This window comes from Cheilinus undulatus, linkage group 6 (assembly GCF_018320785.1).
Source record: "Cheilinus undulatus linkage group 6, ASM1832078v1, whole genome shotgun sequence".
Taxonomy (NCBI): domain Eukaryota; kingdom Metazoa; phylum Chordata; class Actinopteri; order Labriformes; family Labridae; genus Cheilinus; species Cheilinus undulatus.
This window is the reverse complement of record NC_054870.1, coordinates 18827477-18851034: the sequence shown is the minus strand read 5'-3', so window position 1 is coordinate 18851034 and position 23558 is coordinate 18827477. Positions and strand designations below refer to the sequence as shown.

Sequence of the window (23558 nt, the reverse complement as noted above, 5' to 3'; positions counted from 1 at the left end):
TTACATCACTATGGCTGCAGAGAGACACTGCTGTGGCTTAACCTTAGTGTGCCAAAGGAGACAATAAAGCATGCGATCTCTGCAATGAAGAAAACTGAATGCACATATTCTGAACCTTAATTAATTGCAATTTATGCATTTATACTGGTGGTGTCACAACACAATTTAATACAGTACTCCCTTTATTATATTCTACTTTACTCAAAAAGAAAAGTCATATTTTGGAGCCTTTCACATAAAGGTTGTTTTGTGTTAACCTTTTATTTTTTTGGATAGCATTTCAGTGGTACTCGCTGTGTTTTTAATGTGAAAACAGAACCCTGTCTTACCATGCATATTTGCATTACTTTATGACCTAATGTGAGAAAACTAGAACCACCAAATGATGGTAAAATATCTCCATGAAGTACACATTCACCAGACAGCAAAAGTACAATAGTGGATCAAGAAGAAGAGGTTTCTGTAGTCATGTGTTTTGTAGAAATCTTACAAGCAAAGGGATGAGCATGAGGCCCAATGGCATTGACTTTTGACCTTAAAAAGTTTCACCTTTAGTTATGCTGGACATTTGTGCAAAGTTTAAAGAAATTCCCTAAAATGTTCCTTCTGGTGTAGTGTTTACAAGCAAGGGATGAACATGAAACCAAGTGACCTTAACCTTTGACCTATGACCTTAAAAGTCCAGACAGTTTATATGTTAGTCAGGGTGGACATTTGCTAAGAAATGTTTAGAAAATTCCTTAAAGCATTCTGATGATATGGTGTTCCCAACTAAGGGATAAAGAAACCCATTAATTTTTATCCCCTCTTAGTGGTTGTATTTGACAGTTGTGTTAAATCAAGACTTCGGGTGTTGCAGCTTTTGTCCTAGATCTGGAAGCCTGGATAGCCTAAGCTAATTTGCAATTCCAGTTCCCTTGAAATGTACCTTCAAAATAAACATCTCTGAAAACATGCTACTATAAGATCAGTTCAGGGTGTGTTTGGATGTTTAGGCTTCAGTCAGTCAATAAAATCTGTAAATCTGTCAGAGAAGGTGATGGAAACAACGAAGAGCTGATCAGAACGTTTCCAGTTATTCAGCAGGAGATCAAATGATCCGAGCAGAGCTGTTGTGAATTTATTGTACACCCCAACTAACACAGCCTGACACCTGCTCTGGTTTCAGGATCTGTTTCCTATAAGCACCTCTGGGCTTGTTATCACAACAATCACATGGACAGCAGCAGCTAATGTCAGGGCCTGTTTTCTCTGCATGTGTGTGTGTGTTTTATGTGTGTACGTGCATGTTGCATGAAAAAAGCAATTAGTTTGACACCATTTGAACATTTTAATTTTAAATACATGCCCCAAACTACTAGGTCCCAACAGTCATCAGAGATAGATGTAGCTAAACTTTTATAATAAAAGTTAACCTTTATTACGGTTTTCTCTCCTCCATTACACGACACCGAATATAAATCTACAGGTTGTAGAAATATAATTTTTTTAGTACATAGTAAATATAGATGAACCAGTTGTGGATTGTATGTGGCCTGAGGGTCTGCTTGGCCTGCTGTAAGCAATCAATGTGAACTGCCTGAATAGACCTCTATGATTGCAAGCACTTTGTATGCAAGTATGACTCTTTCCGTTGTTTTTTGTTCTTAACATGTCACTGTGATCTCCTCTGCAACAAAAGGACTTTGTAGCATTCTTTGTGATGCCATCTACCTCCTTCTTCTCAACTGACATTGACAACATACATAGATGGTCACAAGAGAAGGGAAGGCAGGGCAGAGAGTGAGATAAAAGAGGGCCCTGACCTAAGATGCAGCAAAATGCTTCAGAATTAGTGGCATGTTGGCCAAAAAAGGGTGTGGGTTGGTTAACACATACCCAGCATGGCTAATTAAGTAGCCTGACTAATACCAGTGTGATGACAAAGCCCGTTAGGCTACCATTGAGCACACCTCTATGTGGAGGAATTCATCATAACAATGCAGAGTGCAACAGAGTGATGATATAACAAACAAGGCTGCTTGTTTAATCAAAAATAGTAATTTATATGCTAATGCGTACAGATAATCAGAGAATCACAGTAGCTCTTCGACTTATGGGTATCAATGACAAATATTAATAGTGCCATCTGCAGGTACATTTTAACAAGTTACTTCAGTGATATACAGTACTTATGATAAAACAGTGATACATTTCAAGAAAGAAAGATGCAGTGTTAAAACATTAGAAACTAGCATGGAGCTCATTTATGTAAAATGTTGTTTCTCACTCAGTGGTAGAATATTTTTTTAATGCTTTGTCGACCAGAATTTAAGAGTTTCCCTTATGTCTACTACATACTGTAGAATCTGGTGTGTAAGCCACATTTTCTTACCTATATTTTCATTTCTTATATACCAATGCAATGTTTCCCACATAGACTTTACTTGGTTGAGCAACCCAGATACAATAATAGCTGCTCAAACAGTCTGGTTTTGTTCAGTAGAGTTTCATAAACCTCTGATCTCACCAATTAATCTTGTCCGTTGTGATGGGAAATCTGTCTCTTTGAAGAGATCCAGACCATATGGCGAGGCTCAGTAGAGCTGGTTGTTTGGCTCCCAAATGGCTCTTCATTCATTCACTTTGCATTATTACATTAGGATTAAACAATGACAAAGGATAGAGGAAAGGAAACTGGCACTCAAACTGGAGCTAGCCACCATTGCTGATATAAAACAGCCGTTTTGTAGAACAGGCTTGTATATGTTAAAGGCTAGCCTCCTAGCATAGTGCAAAACCCTTGTCTCCCTTACTCTGCCTAGATGAGGCTAGTCGCTGGAAAATCTGCCCAACTGAGTAATTTGTGATATTAATCTCTTCCTAGCCAGTTAAATCTTTTAAACTGTGGTAAAAATGTCTTTTTGTGAAGTGAAGGGACTGTTGAAATTATCTGTGATGACTGCAGTGTACAGGTCCATTTAGAACTTTAAAGTACTTTTTGAGGCTTAACTGTTGATTTAAAAAATCACCTTTTCGCTGCAGAGAATGATGTTTAACTCATCCTTAAAGCTAATTTGTCTTACATTAGTGTATAATGCTGTCCCAGACACTTCATCTCCTGGTGTTTTCCCTGCAGATCCAAACAGACAACACATTGTTGGGCGCAGACAGAGAGCGCTGCGGGGGAAAACTTTATTAACAGTCTCATTATTAACAGCAGACACAACATGTCTGACAGCAGCAGCTCCATCCTGTCTTTATGTTTATTTGTTGGGCTAAGATTTGGAGTAGACATGAAATCTTTATACGATCAGATCTTTTCTGAGCTTGTTTGCATGTAAGTGTACGTGCACATGCTTACCCCCTGAGGCTCATGTTTGGAAGATATTAACAGACTAAATAAGTGAGAGAGAAGGAGAAGCGATTGAAAAGCTGGAGGGCAAGTAGAGAAAAATGAAGGAGTGACGAGGGCAGGGAAGACAGTTGCTGTCACACCATGTCAATCTGAAAAGACAAAGTCTGGTTTGGTTTGCCTGGAAACAAACTGAACTTGTTTAAAGATTAAGATCTGGTTCAGCAGCGTTGTTGAATTCTTTGCGGTCCTTTCTGAGGGGATTAGAGATTAGACTTGAGTGAAAGCTGTAAATGTGGTTGAATTAAACCAGCCAAACCAGTCATTTATAACATATTGAGTTAGTCCGTAAAGTACAGATCATAACCAGTGTCAATTTTGTTAATTTATTGGATAAGTCGTTTATATTATTTTCAGCTTTGATTTGTTAGTGGTAATGAGATTACGCTGCATAAAGTTAGATTTTTAAATCCAGACTTCTGAAGAAACCAACTCGCTTGGAGAGCTTTAGTGTTTCGCGTTCAGGGAAAGTCAAATGGGTTCTTCTCCTTTCTTTTTACCCATGTAGGTCTGCTATGATCTGCAACGATACCACAGAATGTTAAAATTAAACTGACAGCCTCGTGATTGCTGTCTTGCCATTTCTTTTTTTAAAAGTTTTTCAGTAATTAAGAAGTTTGTCTCATCTTAAACACAAAAACTGAGGTTCATACACCTGTCACATGTGACTACCACATGTGTGTCGTCTTGCCTTGTGCCTGTGTCTGCATCCTGCCTTATGTGTGCGAGCTGGCATTGTGACCAGTTATGGTTTGGAGTGATGGCGTTATTTCTATCACATTTCTGTCAGAATGTCAGGTATGTGTTCTACCTGTCTGTCTCTGTCTCACTTTGTCAATTTAATGATTTGTCCCTCCATCACTGAAACCCTTAACTTCAGCAACATTACAAGAATACTTCAAAGTAAAATTATATGTAAGCATCAAAGGTAGTGCAGTAACACAAATATGGGTAGAAATACACACTTCTACAGCTCCACATTTAGTGCAGTGCATCATTTAAAAGTCTAATATAGTGTGCAGAGGAAATACCTGTCCTTAAGTTTTACTTGTGTGTGAAGCAGACTCATGTAAATAGAATATATCCCAATGATTAAGGATGCACATGGGAATTGGAAGTTCAAGCACAGACCACACACGACCTGCTTAGATTTGGATTCATGATTTGTAACTAAGTATATGAGTTGAAGACACGTATAACTACCCCGAGTTACTGTGTTTTCTGGTTGTCTGCTTATTCATTTTGGCCATTCTTGTGAATGCAATAACTCAAGCACACTTTCAGGGATTTTCTTCCAACTGGCAACAGCTGGTGCTGAAAATAGACCTGCAGCATATCTCGAATGAAGCAGAGCGAAGTGTCGGTCCAGGCACACGCCGCTGCCGGTCTGGAGCGCCGGCTGGGGAAATGCTCTGATAGACTAGAGAGAGGGCGATGTGCTGCACATGGCACTAGTTCCTGTGTAAAAGTATATTTTAAAATGTGCATCTAAGTCCTAATGACATTAGAATTTATTTGAAATTCAAAAAGAAAATAAATTAGATAGATAAAAAAAAATATTAATAAGATACATGTTTGGGGATCCTCTCCCAGGAAGTTTGGAGTGCTAACACTTTATTTGTTATATGTAGTTGATTTTTATGCTCATTTTGTCATCAAGTTCTCCTTATTTTTTGAAGGGCACTTATTACATGAAAATCTGGTACTTTGGGCTTGAGTGTAATATTTTACATTCTGGCAAAAAATAAAGCTCCATAATCACAGAGGTTTAATGATGCCAATGAAGGCTGCACTGTTACATTACCAGAAATATGACGTACTTTTCAGAGAACTTTAACTTTAATCTGGTGTTTTTGTTTGTTAGTTGATCAACTATAAAATATGACTTTTTAAACACCATTCCCTGACCTTGGGTTCACCTTTCTAAGGTGTAAAGCTGCTCCTATGACCTGTTAAATCCTGTGTGATGAACTCTGACCAGTTTGGTCTCTCTGACTCACTCACTGTTTGTGGCAATAACATGTTTCTATTTAATTGGCATCTGTTCATTAATGTTTTCTTCTTTGATGCTTCAGGATGTTGAAGCCTTTTGAAAAACATGCTGTAACCAAGACTTGATTGGAATGGTTTATCATCTCTGTGTAATAATGACACTTTTGGATATCATACCAGTTATTTCAGAGACTGAAAATACTGAGCGTTTCCAAAGGTGAAAAAAAATCAGATCTTCAGTCTTAGTTTTAACCATAAGCTCCACTAACTAATATGCATAGATGCTTCTTTGTACATTTTAGACAACATGGAGGAAGTTGCCTGCGCTGCTCTCATATTTTGTTGGCGTGGCATTGATATAGCTGTCATTACAGTTTGATTTTTGCTTCAATCATAGAAAATTATGAATCTGATGTTGTGACAGCCCTACCTGCATGTGAAATGCTTTATCAGGCATCTGCATGCTGTTGTCATTTCTGCACCCTTTGGCAAGGACAGACTGATTTTTAAAAACTAGTTCTAGTTTCTTAAGTGATGTTGGCATCAACTTAATGTTTTGACCTATCCTATGATAAAAAATATTTTCCAATAAAATAAACACAGATCAAGCAAGACAAAGGACAAATGTCTGTTTCTGATTTTCATGTGTGTGTGATTTTGATTTATGATAATTGTCATACTTTTTGGTGATCATATGTCTTTCTGTAAACAAAAATCAACTGAATCCTTTAGGTAAAAAAAATGTGTCAAACTTCCATTTTTTCCTTTAGAAACAGAAGAGTAGAAGTCCAAATATTGCACAAATGCCTGATTAAAGAGCACTCTCAGCTGTTAATGTCCTCATCACAAGCACCTTGGAAAAGACAACATTGGAAACACCCCCAGTGTAATGACTGTTAACACCCACAGACACTGTGGGCAATCTGCAGGTGGATCTCAGAGATCCTTTTAGGGCCTTGCATGCAATATTTGCGTGAGTGCAAGAAGATGAAAATAGCTTTCTCAGCCCGCATCAGTCGGCTCAGGTTTCTATTCTCACATGGCTAAAAGCAGTGTCAAGATGTGCCGGTGAATCAGAGCAGAACAAAGAATCCTATCTCTGCTTGTGAATCAGGATTTTCTCTGCAGAGCTAAGAGGTGTGAACGAGGTGATGGCGTCATTTATCTGTGATTCATTTGAGCTTTTCACAGGGGTGTCAGTCGGCTGCAGGTCAATAATGGTTTATAAATTCTGCCAGCATTCAGACAAAGGTTGACGGCTGTGTTTATTTTATTTTGGCGGGTGAAGCATCTCCACAGGTGAACATGACGGTTGTGTTAGTGTGGTCGGTTTATGACATCAGGGTGAAAGTGCTTGAACTACTGCCTTGTTTGGTCCTTGTCATGGGTTTTTTATTTGGCAGCTAAACAGCAGGGTTTCAATCATGAGTGAGTGTGTGACATTTAGTGAGACCTTTTTAATCATCACAAGACACTGTTGTGACAGGGCAGCGTGCCGGTCAAACATCTCGAATTGGCAGCAGCTGAAATTTTACATCCCAAAGCATGTGTGTGTGTTTATGTGAGCTGCTCTATTTATGGGTTCTTGTATTAACTACAGTAGCTGACAGTCGATCAATAAAGCATGAAAAACATGCACAATAACAAAACAAACAAATCATTGACAGTTAAATCTGTCAGCTATCAGAGTTTTTATTTTCACAGTAACAAGTTACATCAGCACACTTTCCATAAAGACCAGAGGGCAGATTCACAAAGAGTTTATCCTTGTGGAAAAATTCTAAAAAGATTCTGAGAATCATGAGATTGTCTAAAAACTTCCTCTCAAATTTAAGATAGGATCTTTGCAGAGATAAACATTACTTAACTAGCATCTAAACCCTGAAGACAGCTCCTAAAGTGAACAGTTATTTGTAGTAGTGAGGAGGACTTTGGAGTAGGAGTTTCTCAGGCAGAGGAGAAATTCAACAATGAATGATAAATATTCTTGTTGAATTATCTGGCTGAAGAGACAAAAAATATTCAAGTACACATTTCAGTCCATTTTAGACTTTCTTCAGTGCAAAGCATGCACAGAAAATCCCTCTTAATCATCTTCAATTATTGATTAAAGCAGAGAAGTCAAACTCAGTCACAGCAGGGGCTGGATTCTGAATTTAGGTCTAACCTGAGAGCCTAACAGGGTCAATAATTGACTTAAAATATCTACCATATTTTCACCAGGGGGAAAATAAGGTCAAAATATAGTTTAAATTTTCAAATTGTGAGTCTTAAAGGTAAAAATATGGTATTAAAAGTCAAATTTAGAAGTCAAAACATAAGATAAAATTCAGAATTAAGAAGGAATGCATGATATTTACCAGACTTACCAGACATTTTTCCTATCTTAGCATACTTTATTTTTCATTCTTTATGCTCCACCTGGTTTTTCAGACAGTTTTTATAATCCTGGCATTTCTTAACTTCAGAAACAATTAATCTTACTCATAGCTGTTAATTCAATGCTCTATGTTACGGTCTGTGTGGTGTTTCTGATCCTGTTGTATTTTAACAGCCTAAGATATTACTCCTGAAAAATCTCTGCAGTGAAAAACGGTTTTAAGTGTGCTGTTAATCACTGCATCTGACACGTTCCTGCAGCTATTTGAGGCATTAAAAGTGTGTACATAACAACAGTCAACAATAGTCGACACTGATGGTTTTAACATCAATAACAAAAAAAAAAAACCCTCACAGGAGCTTTAAATTTGTTCTTTTAAAAGAAAGTTAAAAGGAAATTTCCACATGCCAGTCTTCTCAGTATTTAGAAATGCAGCATCTGAAATATCATACAGTACAAGCTTACATCTACATGAGTGATGACATCATATTGGTGGATATATCAGTCCTGTCAGTTTTAAAGTCAGACTTAAATAAAACTATAACTCCTTAATATTTGCACTAGCTGGTATTGAAGTTAAGTATGAGGTGTTTCTGGTGGATTTTCTTTTGGTGGATTTGAGGTCAGACTGGTAAATCTATAGAGGCCCTTTTCTTTTAATTATACTGTAGATACAAAAACCTGTGACACCATTTCTGTTATTTCTTATACAATTGGTGTTGATTTTAGTATTTTAGCACCACCTAATCATGCTAGTACTCATATAGTATATCTTAACATGGTTTTATGGCAGCAGCAGCATGATCTGCAAGGTCTTGGGCTGGGAATCGGAGCAATGTTGATTTATACCATGGTTGGACCAAGTATTGAAATTTGTCTGGTATAGCTGGACCAGTACCAGTTAATTTCCTGAGTGCCGCTAAGGGGCCCCTGAGCAAGACATTGAACCACTTACCACTCAGGCAGTGCTCCTTTATGGACAGCAGCTCTCTATCTCTTCACCTGTACATATCTGTAGGATCCTGTTTGAGCATGAGCATGCATTTCATCCTTTGTATGTGTTGCATGTTAAAATTTCCCCTTAAGTGATTCATAAAGTGTCTATAAACTGTAAAACACATTAAATAGTCTTTTAAATGATTATAAAATACTTAATGTTGTAAAAAGAATTCTCAGAAGTAACAAAACTTAGCCAGAGGTTTAACTGATGTCACCTTTTATTATTTATTTTGTCTGGTGCATGGAGTGGGTGACTAAGACGCTCACTTGGCAATTTTAATAATTCATCAGTGTCTTCAGAGACTTTAATGCTACTGTTAGAGTTTCATGGGCCACAGGGTACATTTATATAAATGAATATTACAAAGAAATTTTAGGTTACTTTGCAGATGCTTAATCAAATAAATGCCATTGGCTCATTAATTTTACTTTGTGACCTCAGAAACACTCTGAGTAACAATAATGTCATAAAGCCAGTTGTCTCATGTGATTGTTGTAAAAGGGTTTTGGCAGGTTGTCGAACTTTTTCAGTTCTCAAATGTTGTTCTCAAGTGTTTTCCCAGTCAAACAAAGACTCTTAGCTCGGGAATTTCATGATTGTACTTACAATCAGGAACATTTGCTTATAACTTTTGATCTTTCCTTTAAGTTGTTAAATTATTTTTCTCACCTCTTACTTGACTCTTAGTATGTGTTGTGATGATTTTTTGCAAACCTTCGCACTCTGTTCTTAAAAATACAACAGTCTCTGTACTAAAGAGTTTTCCTTAAATCCTATAAATATGGTAGAACACTATTTTCTCATTGAAGCAAAACTCTCCTACAAATACTGATATTCTTGCACTGAGCTGTCATTTTCTTTCTTTCTTTTGCATGTCTAACATCTTCTGAACATCTTGCATGAGGAAGTGTTATATGGGAGTGAGATGAAGAGGCTGCCCTTGATAAATAAACTTTACAGGCTTACAATAAACACTGTTAATGTGATTATTTCCGTGCTGCAGTAAATATAAAAATGGTTTCCTGTTGTCTGACTTTCTAAACAAGCATGAAAAAGTTTCAGATTAGACAGGAATGAGCTGATCATTTATTTGTATCAGATAAATTCAGTCCTCATAAACCCTTTTTATTGTATTTTTGAGTGTAGTGAGTGGTGTTTCTCACTGGAGCGGTATTTGGTGCAGCTCAGATTGTTGCTCTACTTTCCTCACGGTGTGAGTGAATGAACTCAGTAACCTCTGCTGCCTCACTGTGCTGGTGTCTATTCAAATATGTGTCAGTGCTGAGTGACCATGAAAAAAAAAGTGAACACTGAATGGAAGTTTATTTATGGAGCCTTACCTTTCTATAAGATGCCAAAAAGAGACGCACTGTAGGTGAGGGGGAAACTCAACAAAGAGCGGGGTAAACAGGTCGTGTAGGTGGTGAGCTGTTTGTGAACGTGCCCATGGATCAAAAGAGAGAGATTCATAGATTAAAATAACACAATGGGTTTAAACGTTGACTTTGATGCCAGTAACAAGCACTTATTGAAAGACAACAATGGCCTCTCTGTGATAGAGGCTGGAGTTTATATGTCAATATAATAATTATTCATTAGATGTTATTATTATTATTAGATTATTAGAGTAAAACTCTCAAGACTTCTTCAGCCCAAGCCAAGATTTAGGATCCTCTGCTTGATCTGATTAACTTGTTAATTTAACACATAATTATTTAAACAGTACATATTTTCTTTGAAAAGCTCTTTTTGCATTATAAATGGCTGGAACCATTAAAATAATAGTTTTGATTTGGTCGTTAATCTTCAACTTTATCATTTAACATTGTTTGATAAAGTCGATGTTCATTATAAGTTTAAGCTTAGCTAAAGTCACAGATTTGTGCTAATTTAAGTAGATTTATAATCTTAAGCATGTCAAATATCTTTAAGAGAAAAGGAATCTGCCACTACTTTGTCCTGTATTTTGTAAAGCATAAATTATCAAACTAAAAGACTGAGTTTTCTTTTTTTTTTTTAGTTAATCGGATGAAAGGAATACAGCTGATTTCATTACCATAAGCTCTGGAGAGCTGTCAATGTTATTTTTGCTACTATTTATTAGTAGACAAAATAATTAAACTACAAAATCCTTGGATTTAGATCCATGTATTCATATAAAATGATCTGGAGTTGCTTCTCTTTTGTTGTTTGTTCATTCTCTGATGAACTACACGAACAGCAGATCTCAGTGGTGCTTACTAGGGGTTCACTACAGAATATTAACTGTAAAAGCAACTTTGACCTTCCCACAATGATAGAAAAATGACTTTTCGCAATTATTTACATTTAAGAAATGAATTTCAAAAGTTGCCATATAAAGTTTGAATAATAGCAGAGGTGTAGTTCAGGGTAGACATAGGTTTTTAAGCCAAAACACACCTGAGCCGCCTGACGTCTGTCAAAACGATCGCCCACATTATTTTCTGTGAACAAATCCACACCAGCAGCAGGCCCGTGGATGCACCTTACCAAGGCTTTTGGACACTGCTCTATTCCTGACGCTACCGGCTGTGGCTGGCAGAGTATTTCTCCAAGAGAACAGCTGTTTTGTCCATCTCAACCACCATAGTGGCAGCTCTGTTTGAGAGCAGAGAAACAGGAATTCAGTTTTTTTTTTTCAATTACCCAATGAGGCAGGGAGGCGATCCTTGAGCAGGGTTTTATCTTAAGTGTCAAGCGCCAGGCCCAGCAGTGGCTGGTGGGGAGTTTGACTGTTGATGACCTGCTGTCGGTGTGTGTTGAGGATGGCAATTTAGCCACGGCAAATTACTGGGTTTAGTTTGTGGCTTTCAGAGATAGATAAGATACAGGACTGTTGTACTTAAGTAAAAGTACAGTTACTCTGGTTAAAATTTAAGTAAGTAAAAGTAGAATTACTGGTTTATAAATCTACTCAAGTGTAAGTAAAACTATCTAATTGAAAGTTTACTTTAGGTACTGAGTACTGAGAAGCCATTGAGGAGTTGTACACCAAAATATTATATTTCCTTATTGGCAAGAACAACAAGAGAACAGATCTCCAACTAGGATGTTCAGGTAAAGTCACACCTCTCTGATATTTAACGCTTTAAAAGAGTCAAAGTTACACTTTTAAAATGTCAAATATTAGTCAAATATTTTACAGTATGACAGAGCTGCTGTAACTCTTGAAAATCCTTGGCAAGGTGGGTCTCCTCTGGCAAGAACAAAGCAGAGAGTCAACTTCATAGCATGTCAATTCAAAGTGATGAAGAATACGCACTAAATGCTCTTTAGGAACACCTTAAGTCACAGGCAGGATCTCTAACTCAGTGGATAACTTCGCTCATGTGTCTCACCTCATAAAACATTTCACTCAGAATGGAATTACATTCCAGTTTATTTTACAGTCAAAATAAACTTTGTAATGTTTAACTCTGATATCAGCACTACAGTTTTTGCTGTATACAACAGCTGTACTGCATTATCCCTAACATGTAGATGTTGGATAGTTCAGCTGAAACGCATAACCTTGAATGTCTTTATTTATGATACAGGGCAGTTATTCTCCAGGCACTGCTACATCACTGAATATTAGCTACCATTTGATTAAAAACACATTCTTGTTTGAGGATGCTGAACTCCATTTATCCATTTTTACTTGATATTGTGGATCACTGCTAGGTTATGTGTGGTTAATAATTGGGGGCAGATGTGGACCAAAAATGGTAAGTCAGATTTTTGACCCAGTCCAGCTCAGCCTAGTGTGGCTAGTTTTTTTAACGTAAACCTCAAACAACACAAATAAGGCCTTAGAATTAATAAATAATCTAGATAACAATCATGATCTCAGTGTTGACATTCTGGCCAAAATTGTGCAGCCCTTGCCCTTATATACTGTCATTTAAAGGCAGGATATTGATGCTGTTGTTGTGCCTCATCAGCATAGTAATGCAAGGAGACGGAGCGGGGCAGCGAGTTATTCCACCCCTAACTGTGGAAGGTAGTAACAGATGTTGCTCTACACATTTATTTGTTTATTTTTAGTTCAATAAAGAAAGAAGATTACAGAATCCAGGTCAAAAACATGAATGGGAAAAGAAGATTCAGAGTTAATGGAAAATTCCCAGCTTTTGTGCAGCATGTTTTAACACTCCACATAGTAAAAGTGTTTGAGTGAATGCACTTCCTGCCCTCTGACCCGAGCTGTGTGCGTGAGCACATCAGACGGCTCGGTGCCCCGATGAAGCGCTCTGACTCTTATTGTTTCATATCCTGAAATAGTCTGCAGGGACCTGCAGCAACAATGGTCCCAGACTATCAAAGAGTGCCACTGCACACAGACACACCAACAATCACACACATCTAGGAGCTAGCTGGGGTTAGCCATTTCAGTAGATGTAGAGGAGCAGTGCATGTGTCTGCAGCTCATCAGTAATAATGAGGTTTTGGGTTGTTGACAGTCGGGTTAATGAGCTTCAGAGAAAAGAGCAGAGACTCTCGCTGCTGGAGTGAACATTTGATGAGATAAGATAATGGTGCTTCTGTGCTCGGCCTCTCCTGTTGCATGTATGTGATGTTAATGTTTGATTGTTTAAAGGTGGAATCTGCAATTTTTTCACCTGTGAAAAAAGTGAAAAAGTTGATGGGCTTCATTCTTTTTTTTGGTGCATGGTTTGACCTTCCTTTCAAAATAATTTCTTGTAGTTCTTTACCCCTTTAAGTTGAAACTTCTCAAATATGCTGTGCAGTAAGAATCTTGATTCTAGAAAGTTTTAAACATGTTCATGCAGAGTCCACAGGCCCCCAAAGTATAGCATTTTCCCACAGTGTGCCAAAGATGAATCAGTAAGAGATCTTTTGGGTAAGAATGCATTTCTATCAGGGCTTTACAAGGACTCCGTTGTAATGGAGGAGTAAAGGCAACCTTCTTTCTAGGCTGGTTGAGTTTCAAAGATCCTGCAAGGAGAGTGTTGATAAGTGCTTAATTTTACAGTAATGGGGACGTTAGAGGGAAGTGTCCTTTGTATTTAGACAACTCACAGTCTGATTAATGTTTTAGAGCATGTGGAAAACTTTGTTTTCTGAACACCTTTAAATAATTGTTGTTTCCAACTTTTTCCTTGCAGTATTTCATAACATTATCAGTGCATGTACATAAAGTTTAGTTTGTTGAAGACTTCCTTGTTGATTAAAATGATACCAATACACCTCATACAAGATGGCTTCTTAAAATAGTGAATCAAACATCCCAGCTGCAGCTCACTATATACTGTACTGCTCTGTGCTAATTAGTACTGTACAGCACTGTGTAGATACCATCTTATTTTAATCCCCTATTTAACACTTAAGATGCATTACTGCCATGTGAGAAAATAATTTTCTGTTTAATCCTACAGTACTGGATTTGATTTATAATTCAGTGTTGAATTTTACCTGATGCTTTTCCCAAATATAACACTTAACAGACATGATAGTAATTTAAAGATATACTCATTGTTACTAAACTAAAAAAGTAAGGAGATTTGTGTTCTGTAGATTATTTCTTTGTGTGTAAAGTGTGTAAATCTGATCTCCCTCAGGCCTCTGGAAAGTCTTGTAGATCCAAACAGTACCCTTGTTTAATTGAATTGCACACTAGGAGTTGAGTAGTGCATGCAGCCCTTTTTGTTTAATTAAGCATCATGATATATTGTGAAGGTTTAATGTCAGTATTTTGAGGAAATATGCCATCATTCAGTTTTAAGGTGATAAAAGAGCGAACATATCAGCTTTTTATTTTTATTTTGGTGATTCTTGCTGTGATAAGTCTCATCATCACAGAAAGAAAACCTTAAACTATGAAGTGATTCCTGCAGTTGGATCATTTAATCTGCATACTAATCTGGGAATTTAAGTCAAGTTATCTGCATTGGATTAGATTTATATTTTTGATTGCTTTTATCATGGAAAATACATTAAAGAAGTGTAGAAATGGTTCCTCAAAAGGACCCAGTTTTGTAAAATCCCCTCTCATTGATGACAGGACACTTATTATCCTATCATTTTTAATCCTGAGCCCATTGTTATATGTATAAAAAAACATATTCAGAAAGACCTAACTTACATATCAGTTTTCTAGACAAAGTTACACAGTATTAGGGCACAGCATTGTGCTGGGTCAAAGAATGAGACGTTATGTCTGTTGTGTGTAGTGGATGGTTTTTGACAGACTGTTTTTGTGTGCTACTACCAGGATGTAAACCAGTGTAATGGATTAAAGCAGATTAAGTCATGTAAGCTGCAGTTAAAGTTTGATTAGGCAATTTAAATGAGGTCATTACATATGCTCTGCATGTCTGACCCTACTAGCGCCTTCCTGTTCAGCCTAGCAAGCAGCTAACTCGTTGCACATTGAACTTTGAAAACTTAGACAAACTTTACAACTCCAAACATTTCTTTCAAAGTAAATTATACATTTAGGTCTCAGAATCTGAAGGACAATCAGAGAGGCACAGAATAAGGCTTTAAGTCCAGTGTGAAGATTCACAGTCAGTGATGATTTGGGCTGCCATGTCGTCTGCTGGTGTTGGTCCATTGTGTTTTCTGAAGTCCACAGTCAACTTGGCCAATTTTAGAGCACTTCATACTTCCATGTGCTGACAAGCTTTATGGAGATGCTAGTTTCATTTTCAAACAGGACTCACCTCCCGCCCAAGCTGCCAAAAGTTCCAAAAGCTGGTTAAATGGCCATGATGTTCCTTTGCTTGATTGCTAGCCAACTCTCTGGACCCAAACCCCTTAGAGAATTTGTGTGGTATTCTCAAGAGGAAGATCAGTGATACCAGACCGACAAAGACAGACAAGCTGAAGGGAGCTATGGAAGCAACCTGGGCTTCCATAACACCTCAGCAGTGTCACAGGCTGATCGCCTCCATACGACACCACATTGATGCAGTAATTCCTGCATTAAGAGCCACAACCAAGTACTAAGTGCATATAAATGAACTTTCTTTTCAGAAGGCTAACATTTCTGTATTAAAATCATTTTTATGTAATATTCTAAATTATTGAAATACTAAGCTTTGGGTTTTTATTAGCTGTAAGCCATAGCTAACTATCAAAATGAAAAGAAATGAAGACTGACTTTTTCACTCTGTGTGTAATGACTTATTTAATATACAAGCTCCACTTTTTCCATGATATTCTAATTTATTGAGATACACTTATAAAAATTAAAGCGAGAATCAGCATTTTAGACATGTTTTAGTATGATTCACATTTGCATGCATTTAAGAAGTTCAGTTCAGTCGATCTGACAAAATAATTTAATACTTTCTAACTGCATACAGACATACTGATTGTTTATCTGCAGAAACCCTTTCTGTATTATCTATGTTGAATAAATTGGGCTATATTTTGTCTGAATTTAAATGTGTTTTTTATCAATTTTGAAATTGGCTCCCTAAGAGCAGCTCTAATCGAAACCAAACACAGTTTAAGCTCAGATTTGGTCCCTTTTCTTTCAAACATGCTGCTCAGTATTTAGTCTTTCATTTGTGTTGATGTTAAAGATGTTTTGTGCATTTGGGTCATACTGTTAAACACAGAGGTTCATCATCAGGTTTGACTGTATGTTTCTATATTTTGCAGATAAGATCTGTTTTCCATGTTCTCATAGTGTTTTTATTGTTTTGTTTCCATATTGTTTTATTTCTGGGGTTTTTGTGTCAGTCAGCAGTCTTGCATGTCTTGTTCTGGATGGCATGTAGTTTTTTTGATTCCCTCATGGAGTCACCACATAGGTTGGAGGGCATCCAGAGTTCAGCAGAGCCTCACCTCATCTGTTGTGGTTTTTGAAGTTATCATGGTCACAGAGCCTGCAGACAGATCAGACGCTAAAAAGCTCTTTGTTCAGGCAGATGTCTTTAACCATAATCTGATTTCATGCTCAGCTCGTGTTAAAACACAACATCTTTAATCCTCGCTGTGGGACTCTTGAAATTTTTATGAGACCTGCAGTGACGCTCAGAGCTAACTGCCGCTCTGTTAAAACTTCCCTCTTTTTATGTGGGGATGACAGACAAATGGCCTCTCTGTTACGCCTGAGGTCCTTGGAAATAAAATGTGGCAACAGTGGAAATGTCGGAAAAAGACTTAGTGCTGATATTAGTTTTATTTTAGTGGGTGTAAACCATATTCCAGGTTTTCCTCTAACATAAGCGTAGCTAATATTTGAATAACACACGCTAGGTTGCTTCTGCTAAAGATGTGCATGTAAATGTTTTTCACCTGTGGATGCAGTTATTTCAACATTTCAACATTAATCAGTGCTATCGGTCATCCTTCACATCTGTCAGTGGGTTTTAACAAAGATGCTGACTATGACCATTCAGTGTTAAATTATTTGAAAAGTACAGGGTCTGGTGGGGATTTTGGAGATAGGAGGTTTTGGCCTGGTGCCAATTGAATAGAAAAATTATTTTTTTTAAAGAACCAAGGTCAGTGTTATTTATTTGTAATATTTAAAATATCTTACAATATCAGGATAAAAATGCATGGAGAATCCAGGGCCATAGTGAAATTGTATCAAGAGTTGATTATCCTTTTATATCATTGAAATCAGAATGAGACAGAATACTGGAGCTGACAAACCCCATGCTTGATGTCCTAATATTTTTTTTTAAACAAGATATTTAAAATTTGAGAAGCTTGTTGGCTTTCATTGAAAGAGAATATTACAGAGGTTTGTCGTCAGTTTGTTTGTTTTACGTTTGGGTTTGCTGTTTTATCATTGAAATAAATGCTTCTTTCTCTTTCATTCACAATCGGTCTTCAACAGCTGAATAATCACAAGGAAATGAAATAAAACACTTGGCTGTGCCTCTATGGGCTGCTGTCCACTTAAAGACCTCTTTTAGATTCATATTGTCTTTTCCAAATAAGTCTAAATTAAGTCAAATGAAAGCATCACTCTGTCTAAAGCAAAAAAGAGCAAATAGACAAACAGTCACATAGAAGTGAACATATCATCTCAGAGTCATCTGGTTTTTCTTATTTTATAAATAAGAATTTACTTCCAGATGAGAAAAAGGCATTACAGCAGAAGGAAACCGGGGAAAGGGATTTCCAAAGCAATAAAATAGTTGTGGTATGGTCATATAAAGTTAAACAGAATTACACTTAAGGCTGTATTTCTGCTGATAAATGTGTAGCCTTGTTGTGCATGGTGTCTTAAAAAAAAACTACCTTTGGAAATAATAAACATCACCTTTTATTTTTATGACACCTTTACTGTTAGTATGAGAAATTATTTTTCTCTAACAGGAAACAGATTGCTGTTCTGCATATGAAGATGTGCTCTCTCTCTCTCAACTGTAATAATACCAGAAGTTAAAGCTACACATGTAAACTTTAATTTTTGAATCTTTTCAGTGACCGTTGTGAACAAAATTAAACATCTTTGATTTCCATACTGTTAATGAATAAACGTTGTCTTCAAAATACACAAAAAACATCCTGCTGACTCCACATCACTCTGAATTTTTTTTTTTTTTCATCAGAAACATTCATTAAACACTCTTTTGGTCCAGATGGCAAGAATTTCAGCTAAAACTCTTCCAGGGGAAGAAACAAAAAGTGATTGAGTGGAAATGAGTTATCAATATAAAAGAGGACTCCCTGCAATTTTATTAAAAATAAAATAAAGAAACATCGCATTGACATAAGTCTTCAGACCCTTTGCAAAAACACTTGAAATTCAGCTCAGGTTCCTCTCATTTCTTTGTATTGTTGCAGCAATGTTTGTGGTAAATGAAATTGATTTGGCATGATTTGGAAAGGCATACATCTCTCTTTAGAAAGCCTCACACCTGACAATGAATTTCAGAGCAAAAACCAAACCATGAGGTCAAAGGAACTGCCTGCAGAACTCAGAGACAGCCAAACTGAGCAATCAGGGGAGAAGGTCCTTAGTAAGAGAGGTGACCAAGACCCTGATGGTCACTCTGACTGAGCTCCAGAGATCCTGTGTGGAGATGGAACAAAGTTCCAGAAAGACAACCATCACTGCACCCATCAATCTGGGCTTATGTCAGAGGGGCTGGATGAAGTCTCTCCTCAGTGCAAAACACATTAACTTGTTAACTACTTTTTCACATGGAGGTTTTTTTGCAAACTCTAAGGTCAGTTTGGCCAGGTAACCAGATCTTAGACGAGTCCTGGTTGTGCTAAACTCCTTCCAGTGCAGGTCTGCGCTGTGAGCAAATGAAAGCATGCAGCATCTATGTGTGGGATGACTATGGTATCAATAAAAAGCAAGTTTTTCTTTTAATTTGCTGCCGCTGAGTGATAGGGTGAAATTTATTTATCCACAATGCACCACAGGTTCGTTTCCATTTTCAGAAGATTTTCTCACATGTTTTTTCCAGATACATGGGCCTTAAACTGGTCAAATGTCTTGTTCAAGTGTGTCAATTTTGTTAATTCAGCTAGGACCACTTTGTCAAGAAACACACATGATTTACGGCTCTAGATATTTTTTATCATCAGTTATTAATTACCATTTTTTGCTGTTAATTATGTTTGACGGTGTGGCTGTTCTGGGATCCCCCTATCCTTCCACAATCCTACGTGGAAAACATTATACACTCTAAGCTCTTCCTGTAAGGAAAGCATAAGGCAGGGAGAAAAGCAGTTAAAACACCCAGAGCAAAGCAACCATCAGTGACAACAGTATTACACTGATTAAGTCAGAAGCAGGATAAAGGAGGAGCTGGGGTGGAGGAGGGTTGCAAGAGCAGCTTGCAGAGAGAGTGGCAGAGAGTGGGCAAGAGCAGTCTAAATACGGCAGCATGAGAGCGGTTAGCCAATAGCATGCTTAGAGTGAATCAGCTGGCCATCAGCTGATCTCAGTGATGGCAGCACTTGACTCTGTTGCCTGCCTGAAGTAACCCTGTATGCTTGATTAGTCCTTTTAGGAACACACTTTCCTTTATTTGTTCTGAAAAGACTTTTGTCTTTTACCTTCTGAGTGAACTGTGGTAAAACTAACTATAAAATGTGGACTTTCACATTTGTGTCTTGTCATATTGTGCTGTAATTTGTGGTATTAGGTTTTCTTTGTTGCATGCTGATCAGAATTAGAGGACTTAAACAGTGAGTGTTCTCATACAGGAGTTAATACTGAAGCCGTAAATTAATAGGAGGAAATAACGCACTATCTCCCAGCCAAATAGATTTCTGAAAAATCTCAAACTTTAATAATTACCTAAGCTACACAAAAAGTCTTAAACTGTCTCATCTGTGTGTGTCTGCAGGAGCAGCTCAGAGCGGCGAAAGGAGAAGTCTCGAGATGCGGCTCGCTGCCGGCGCAGCAAAGAGACGGAGGTTTTCTACGACCTTGCTCACCAGTTGCCTTTACCCCACAGTGTCAGCGCTCACCTGGACAAAGCCTCCATCATGAGGCTGGCTATCAGCTACCTACGCACGCGCAAGCTTCTTGCCACAGGTATGCACACACGCAATTAGCCTCCAAGAGAGATACACAGGTTCTAGATTTGTATTTTGGTATTGCCGTGTGTGACTAACTTTATGATAAGGTAGGAAGGTATTTGTCAGACCTTTCTTCTTTTTCTTCCGCCTGTCTTGTTTAAATTTAGAATCCACGGAAGCTCGACAAAGAGGCAGACCTATTGTTCTGACATTCCTTCACTGCGTCAGTGTCTCATTGTGAGATCAGAGAAAATTAAACAACTTTAGCAGCGTCACGGTGGCCGACAAGGCCTGGAAACAAACAAAAGTGATGTTTCTAAACAGAGTTACAAAACAGCAATCCCATACAGAAAAAAATGGTTTTGTCATCAATAAAACCTTCAGTATTCAGTCTTATAATCCTTAATACTCTTCAGCTCTATGCATCCCTTTATAACTCCTATCCTCTAACTACGATGTTGATGAAATCCTTATTTGTTGGTGTATAATATCATCCATACTTTATGTTTCTGTCATGAGTCCTGAGCTGATAATTATCTGTTATTCCTGTGAATAACGAGTAATTGGTTGTTCAACAGGCCATTGTAATGACAAGCTGTTGGCCAAGCAGGAAAGCATTTTGATTAATTTAGGAGCTGAACCTTATCAGTAAATCTTTTCACCACTTGTTTAATCCTCCTGTTATTCTCTCCTTATATAACTGCTGATAGCCTTCTTGCTGAATCTTTGTAAATCGTTTGCATTGTTTGCCGGGGAAGTAGTAACGCAAACATTCATCTCTTATTTAAACAAAGGTGACAGCTTCTTCCTATTTCTGTGTAATCATTCAGAAACTAATAAGTCACTGCGCTTTATTAAACTGCTTGATTTTAAAGCAACACTTAAACAGGAGGGTTAGCTGAAAGAGTTTGACAGTTAAAATAAGACATGATAAAAGTTTAGGAGTGAAAAAACTCATTTTCACTATCATTGATTATGATTATCATGTTTTCTGACTTCATAAAACCTTATGTTTAGCTAATATTACAATATCTATATAAAAAAATACAAGAAAGGGATTGGATTCACCAGAGGCCTGTTAGTGCCACTGATCTCATATGATTTATCAATCATGATATGAAGTCATGATTCCCTCTCTGGTATGTTTTTAAAGAGCTTATGTCTAAAGTTCAGTGATTGTTACTGTCTTAAGATTTGATATATCAACCATGACATACTTTTGCAAGGATGCATGTGTTAATGAGCATATCTGAGAAAATTAAACTAAGTTATACATTTTGGATTGTTCTGTCTAATTGTACAGCTGCAGGGCTCCTCTGTTTTAGTTGGTTCTCCTTGCTGAAATAAAGGATAAATAATTGGATAAAACTGTCTCCAAATACATTTTGTGACACACTCAGGAGAGTAATGAATTATATGTAATGACCTTCATTGATTTGCATATTAGTAAAAATGAAAAAGTCCTCAGTCTTATATCACATGTTAAACTTTTAATAAAACTGCCAAGCAGACTGTGACTCACTGTCTTAGTAAAATGCTGTTAATGTTGCATGAAGCTAACTCTCTTCATGGTTTCAAAACTAAAAAATGTCTTCAAACTGTAACCTTTTAGAGGTGCAGCAAGCACCAGAATTAAAGTGCAAAACACATGAACTTGTAAAATGTAAGAGTCAAACTCCTGTAGAAATTGAGCAGTAAATGCTGCTTGCTGAAAAATCGGGCACTTTACTGCTAATTCATTCTCTCTGAAATAGCTGAAAAGATAATACATTAAAAATGTAATTAGTTCAAATTAAAATACTTCATGAAAAATCAACGAAGAGTGGCAGCTCACTTCATCTGCACCTTTGCACTGTTTAAATGTAATCTGTCTTATTTTCCTCATTCAGCACCCTTGCACTCCTTGCTACTGTACCATTATTACACACAGACTTGTGTGTTACTTCAAATGTCTTTTTAGAGCTTTCACATTTGTAAATATAAATTTGTATGTTTTTTGTGTATTTTTATAATTAATGTTACACTCCTGTACGTTGAGAGAAAGTCCAATTCCCTGCTTTTTGTAAGAAGACTTGGCCAATAGAGCTATTTCTGACTCTGATGTTTAGCTGGTAGTAAACTGTTGATGCTGTAAACTAAAAAAGCTGAATAATTCTAATTAAATACTATGTCTTTGTCTCTGCTTTCCTGAAAAAAAAAACATCTCAAATGAAAACAACAAATTTTTAGTTTTGCATTTTAAAATTTTTGGCCATTTAAAGTAAAGGGTACTTCAGTGTAATATCAGCCTTTATTTTGATAGGACAGTGGATAGATTAAGAAATCAAAGAGACAGAAGGAGAGCCTAAAAACCCCTAACCCAAAAGAATAGAAAATTCTAATAGAATTTCTACATTTTTACTCCTTGATTTTAAATAGATCCAAAATTTGTATTCATATACTAATTGCAGTGCTTTTTCTGTTATTATTATAATATAGAAGTGCTGTAAAAAAAAAACACATTAATTTTGATTAATTAATCACATAAACAAAATATGCTAATTTTGTTTAAACAAACGAATTGCACTGAGCCATTTATCTCTTGGTCTCTTGATAAATATTATTGTATACATCTGAAAGATACGGACCATCCAGGACTGATTATTAACCTAAAGTCTCTATCTCTCCTGCCTGTGTGTCATTGAGTGCTTCTCCAGAGTGCACAGAAAAAGACATGCAGAGACATACTGCAGGAATAGCCATAACACCTAAATTTAAATATATAACCAATTATAAACAGGATTATACAGTAAATCTATCGGTAGTACAGTCCTGCTCATAATGTCAATAAAAATGATTACCCACAAAGCTTTAATTTATTAGATGATTTTTCTTAATCACTTGACAGCACTCTATTATAAATTTGTAAACTGCTTTGGCAATGCAAACTGATGTTTTCCATGCCTGTAAAGCTTGTTGAATTGAACTGAAAGGAAATGAGAAAAAGTGTGGGGAATGATACAGAAAAGGAGCCAAATCCCTGAACCTGGACTGTCTGCTTGGAGGATCATAGCCTCTGTAGATGGGCCATTTGCACTCACACTTTACTTGTCTACTAAAAGTTGATTCTTGGGTTCTATGTGTTGCTCCATGCTTTGATTCATAAGGCCAAACCTAAAGAATGACAAAATGAAGAGAATCTTTAAGTTTTTGTGTAAAAAAGTCAACATTTTTGAAAAAAACAAACAAACAACATTTTCAGATTATAAATTTGTTTATTTACAAGAAATTAAACTCAGAATTTCAGAGTTTAAAAAATTGGATATTTATAAGAAATGAAC

At 36.8% G+C, this 23558-nt stretch overlaps 1 protein-coding gene across 1 annotated transcript in view; it reads left to right on the top strand.

Annotated features, from left to right (window-relative positions):
* The window catches only part of epas1b (endothelial PAS domain protein 1b), a 93809-nt gene that overhangs the window by 21013 nt on the left and 49238 nt on the right, over positions 1 to 23558 (top strand). Inside the window, exon 2 of the mRNA XM_041789141.1 lies at positions 20064 to 20254. Coding sequence (XP_041645075.1) covers positions 20064 to 20254 — 191 coding nt within the window. The remainder of the gene's footprint in view (positions 1 to 20063; positions 20255 to 23558) is intronic.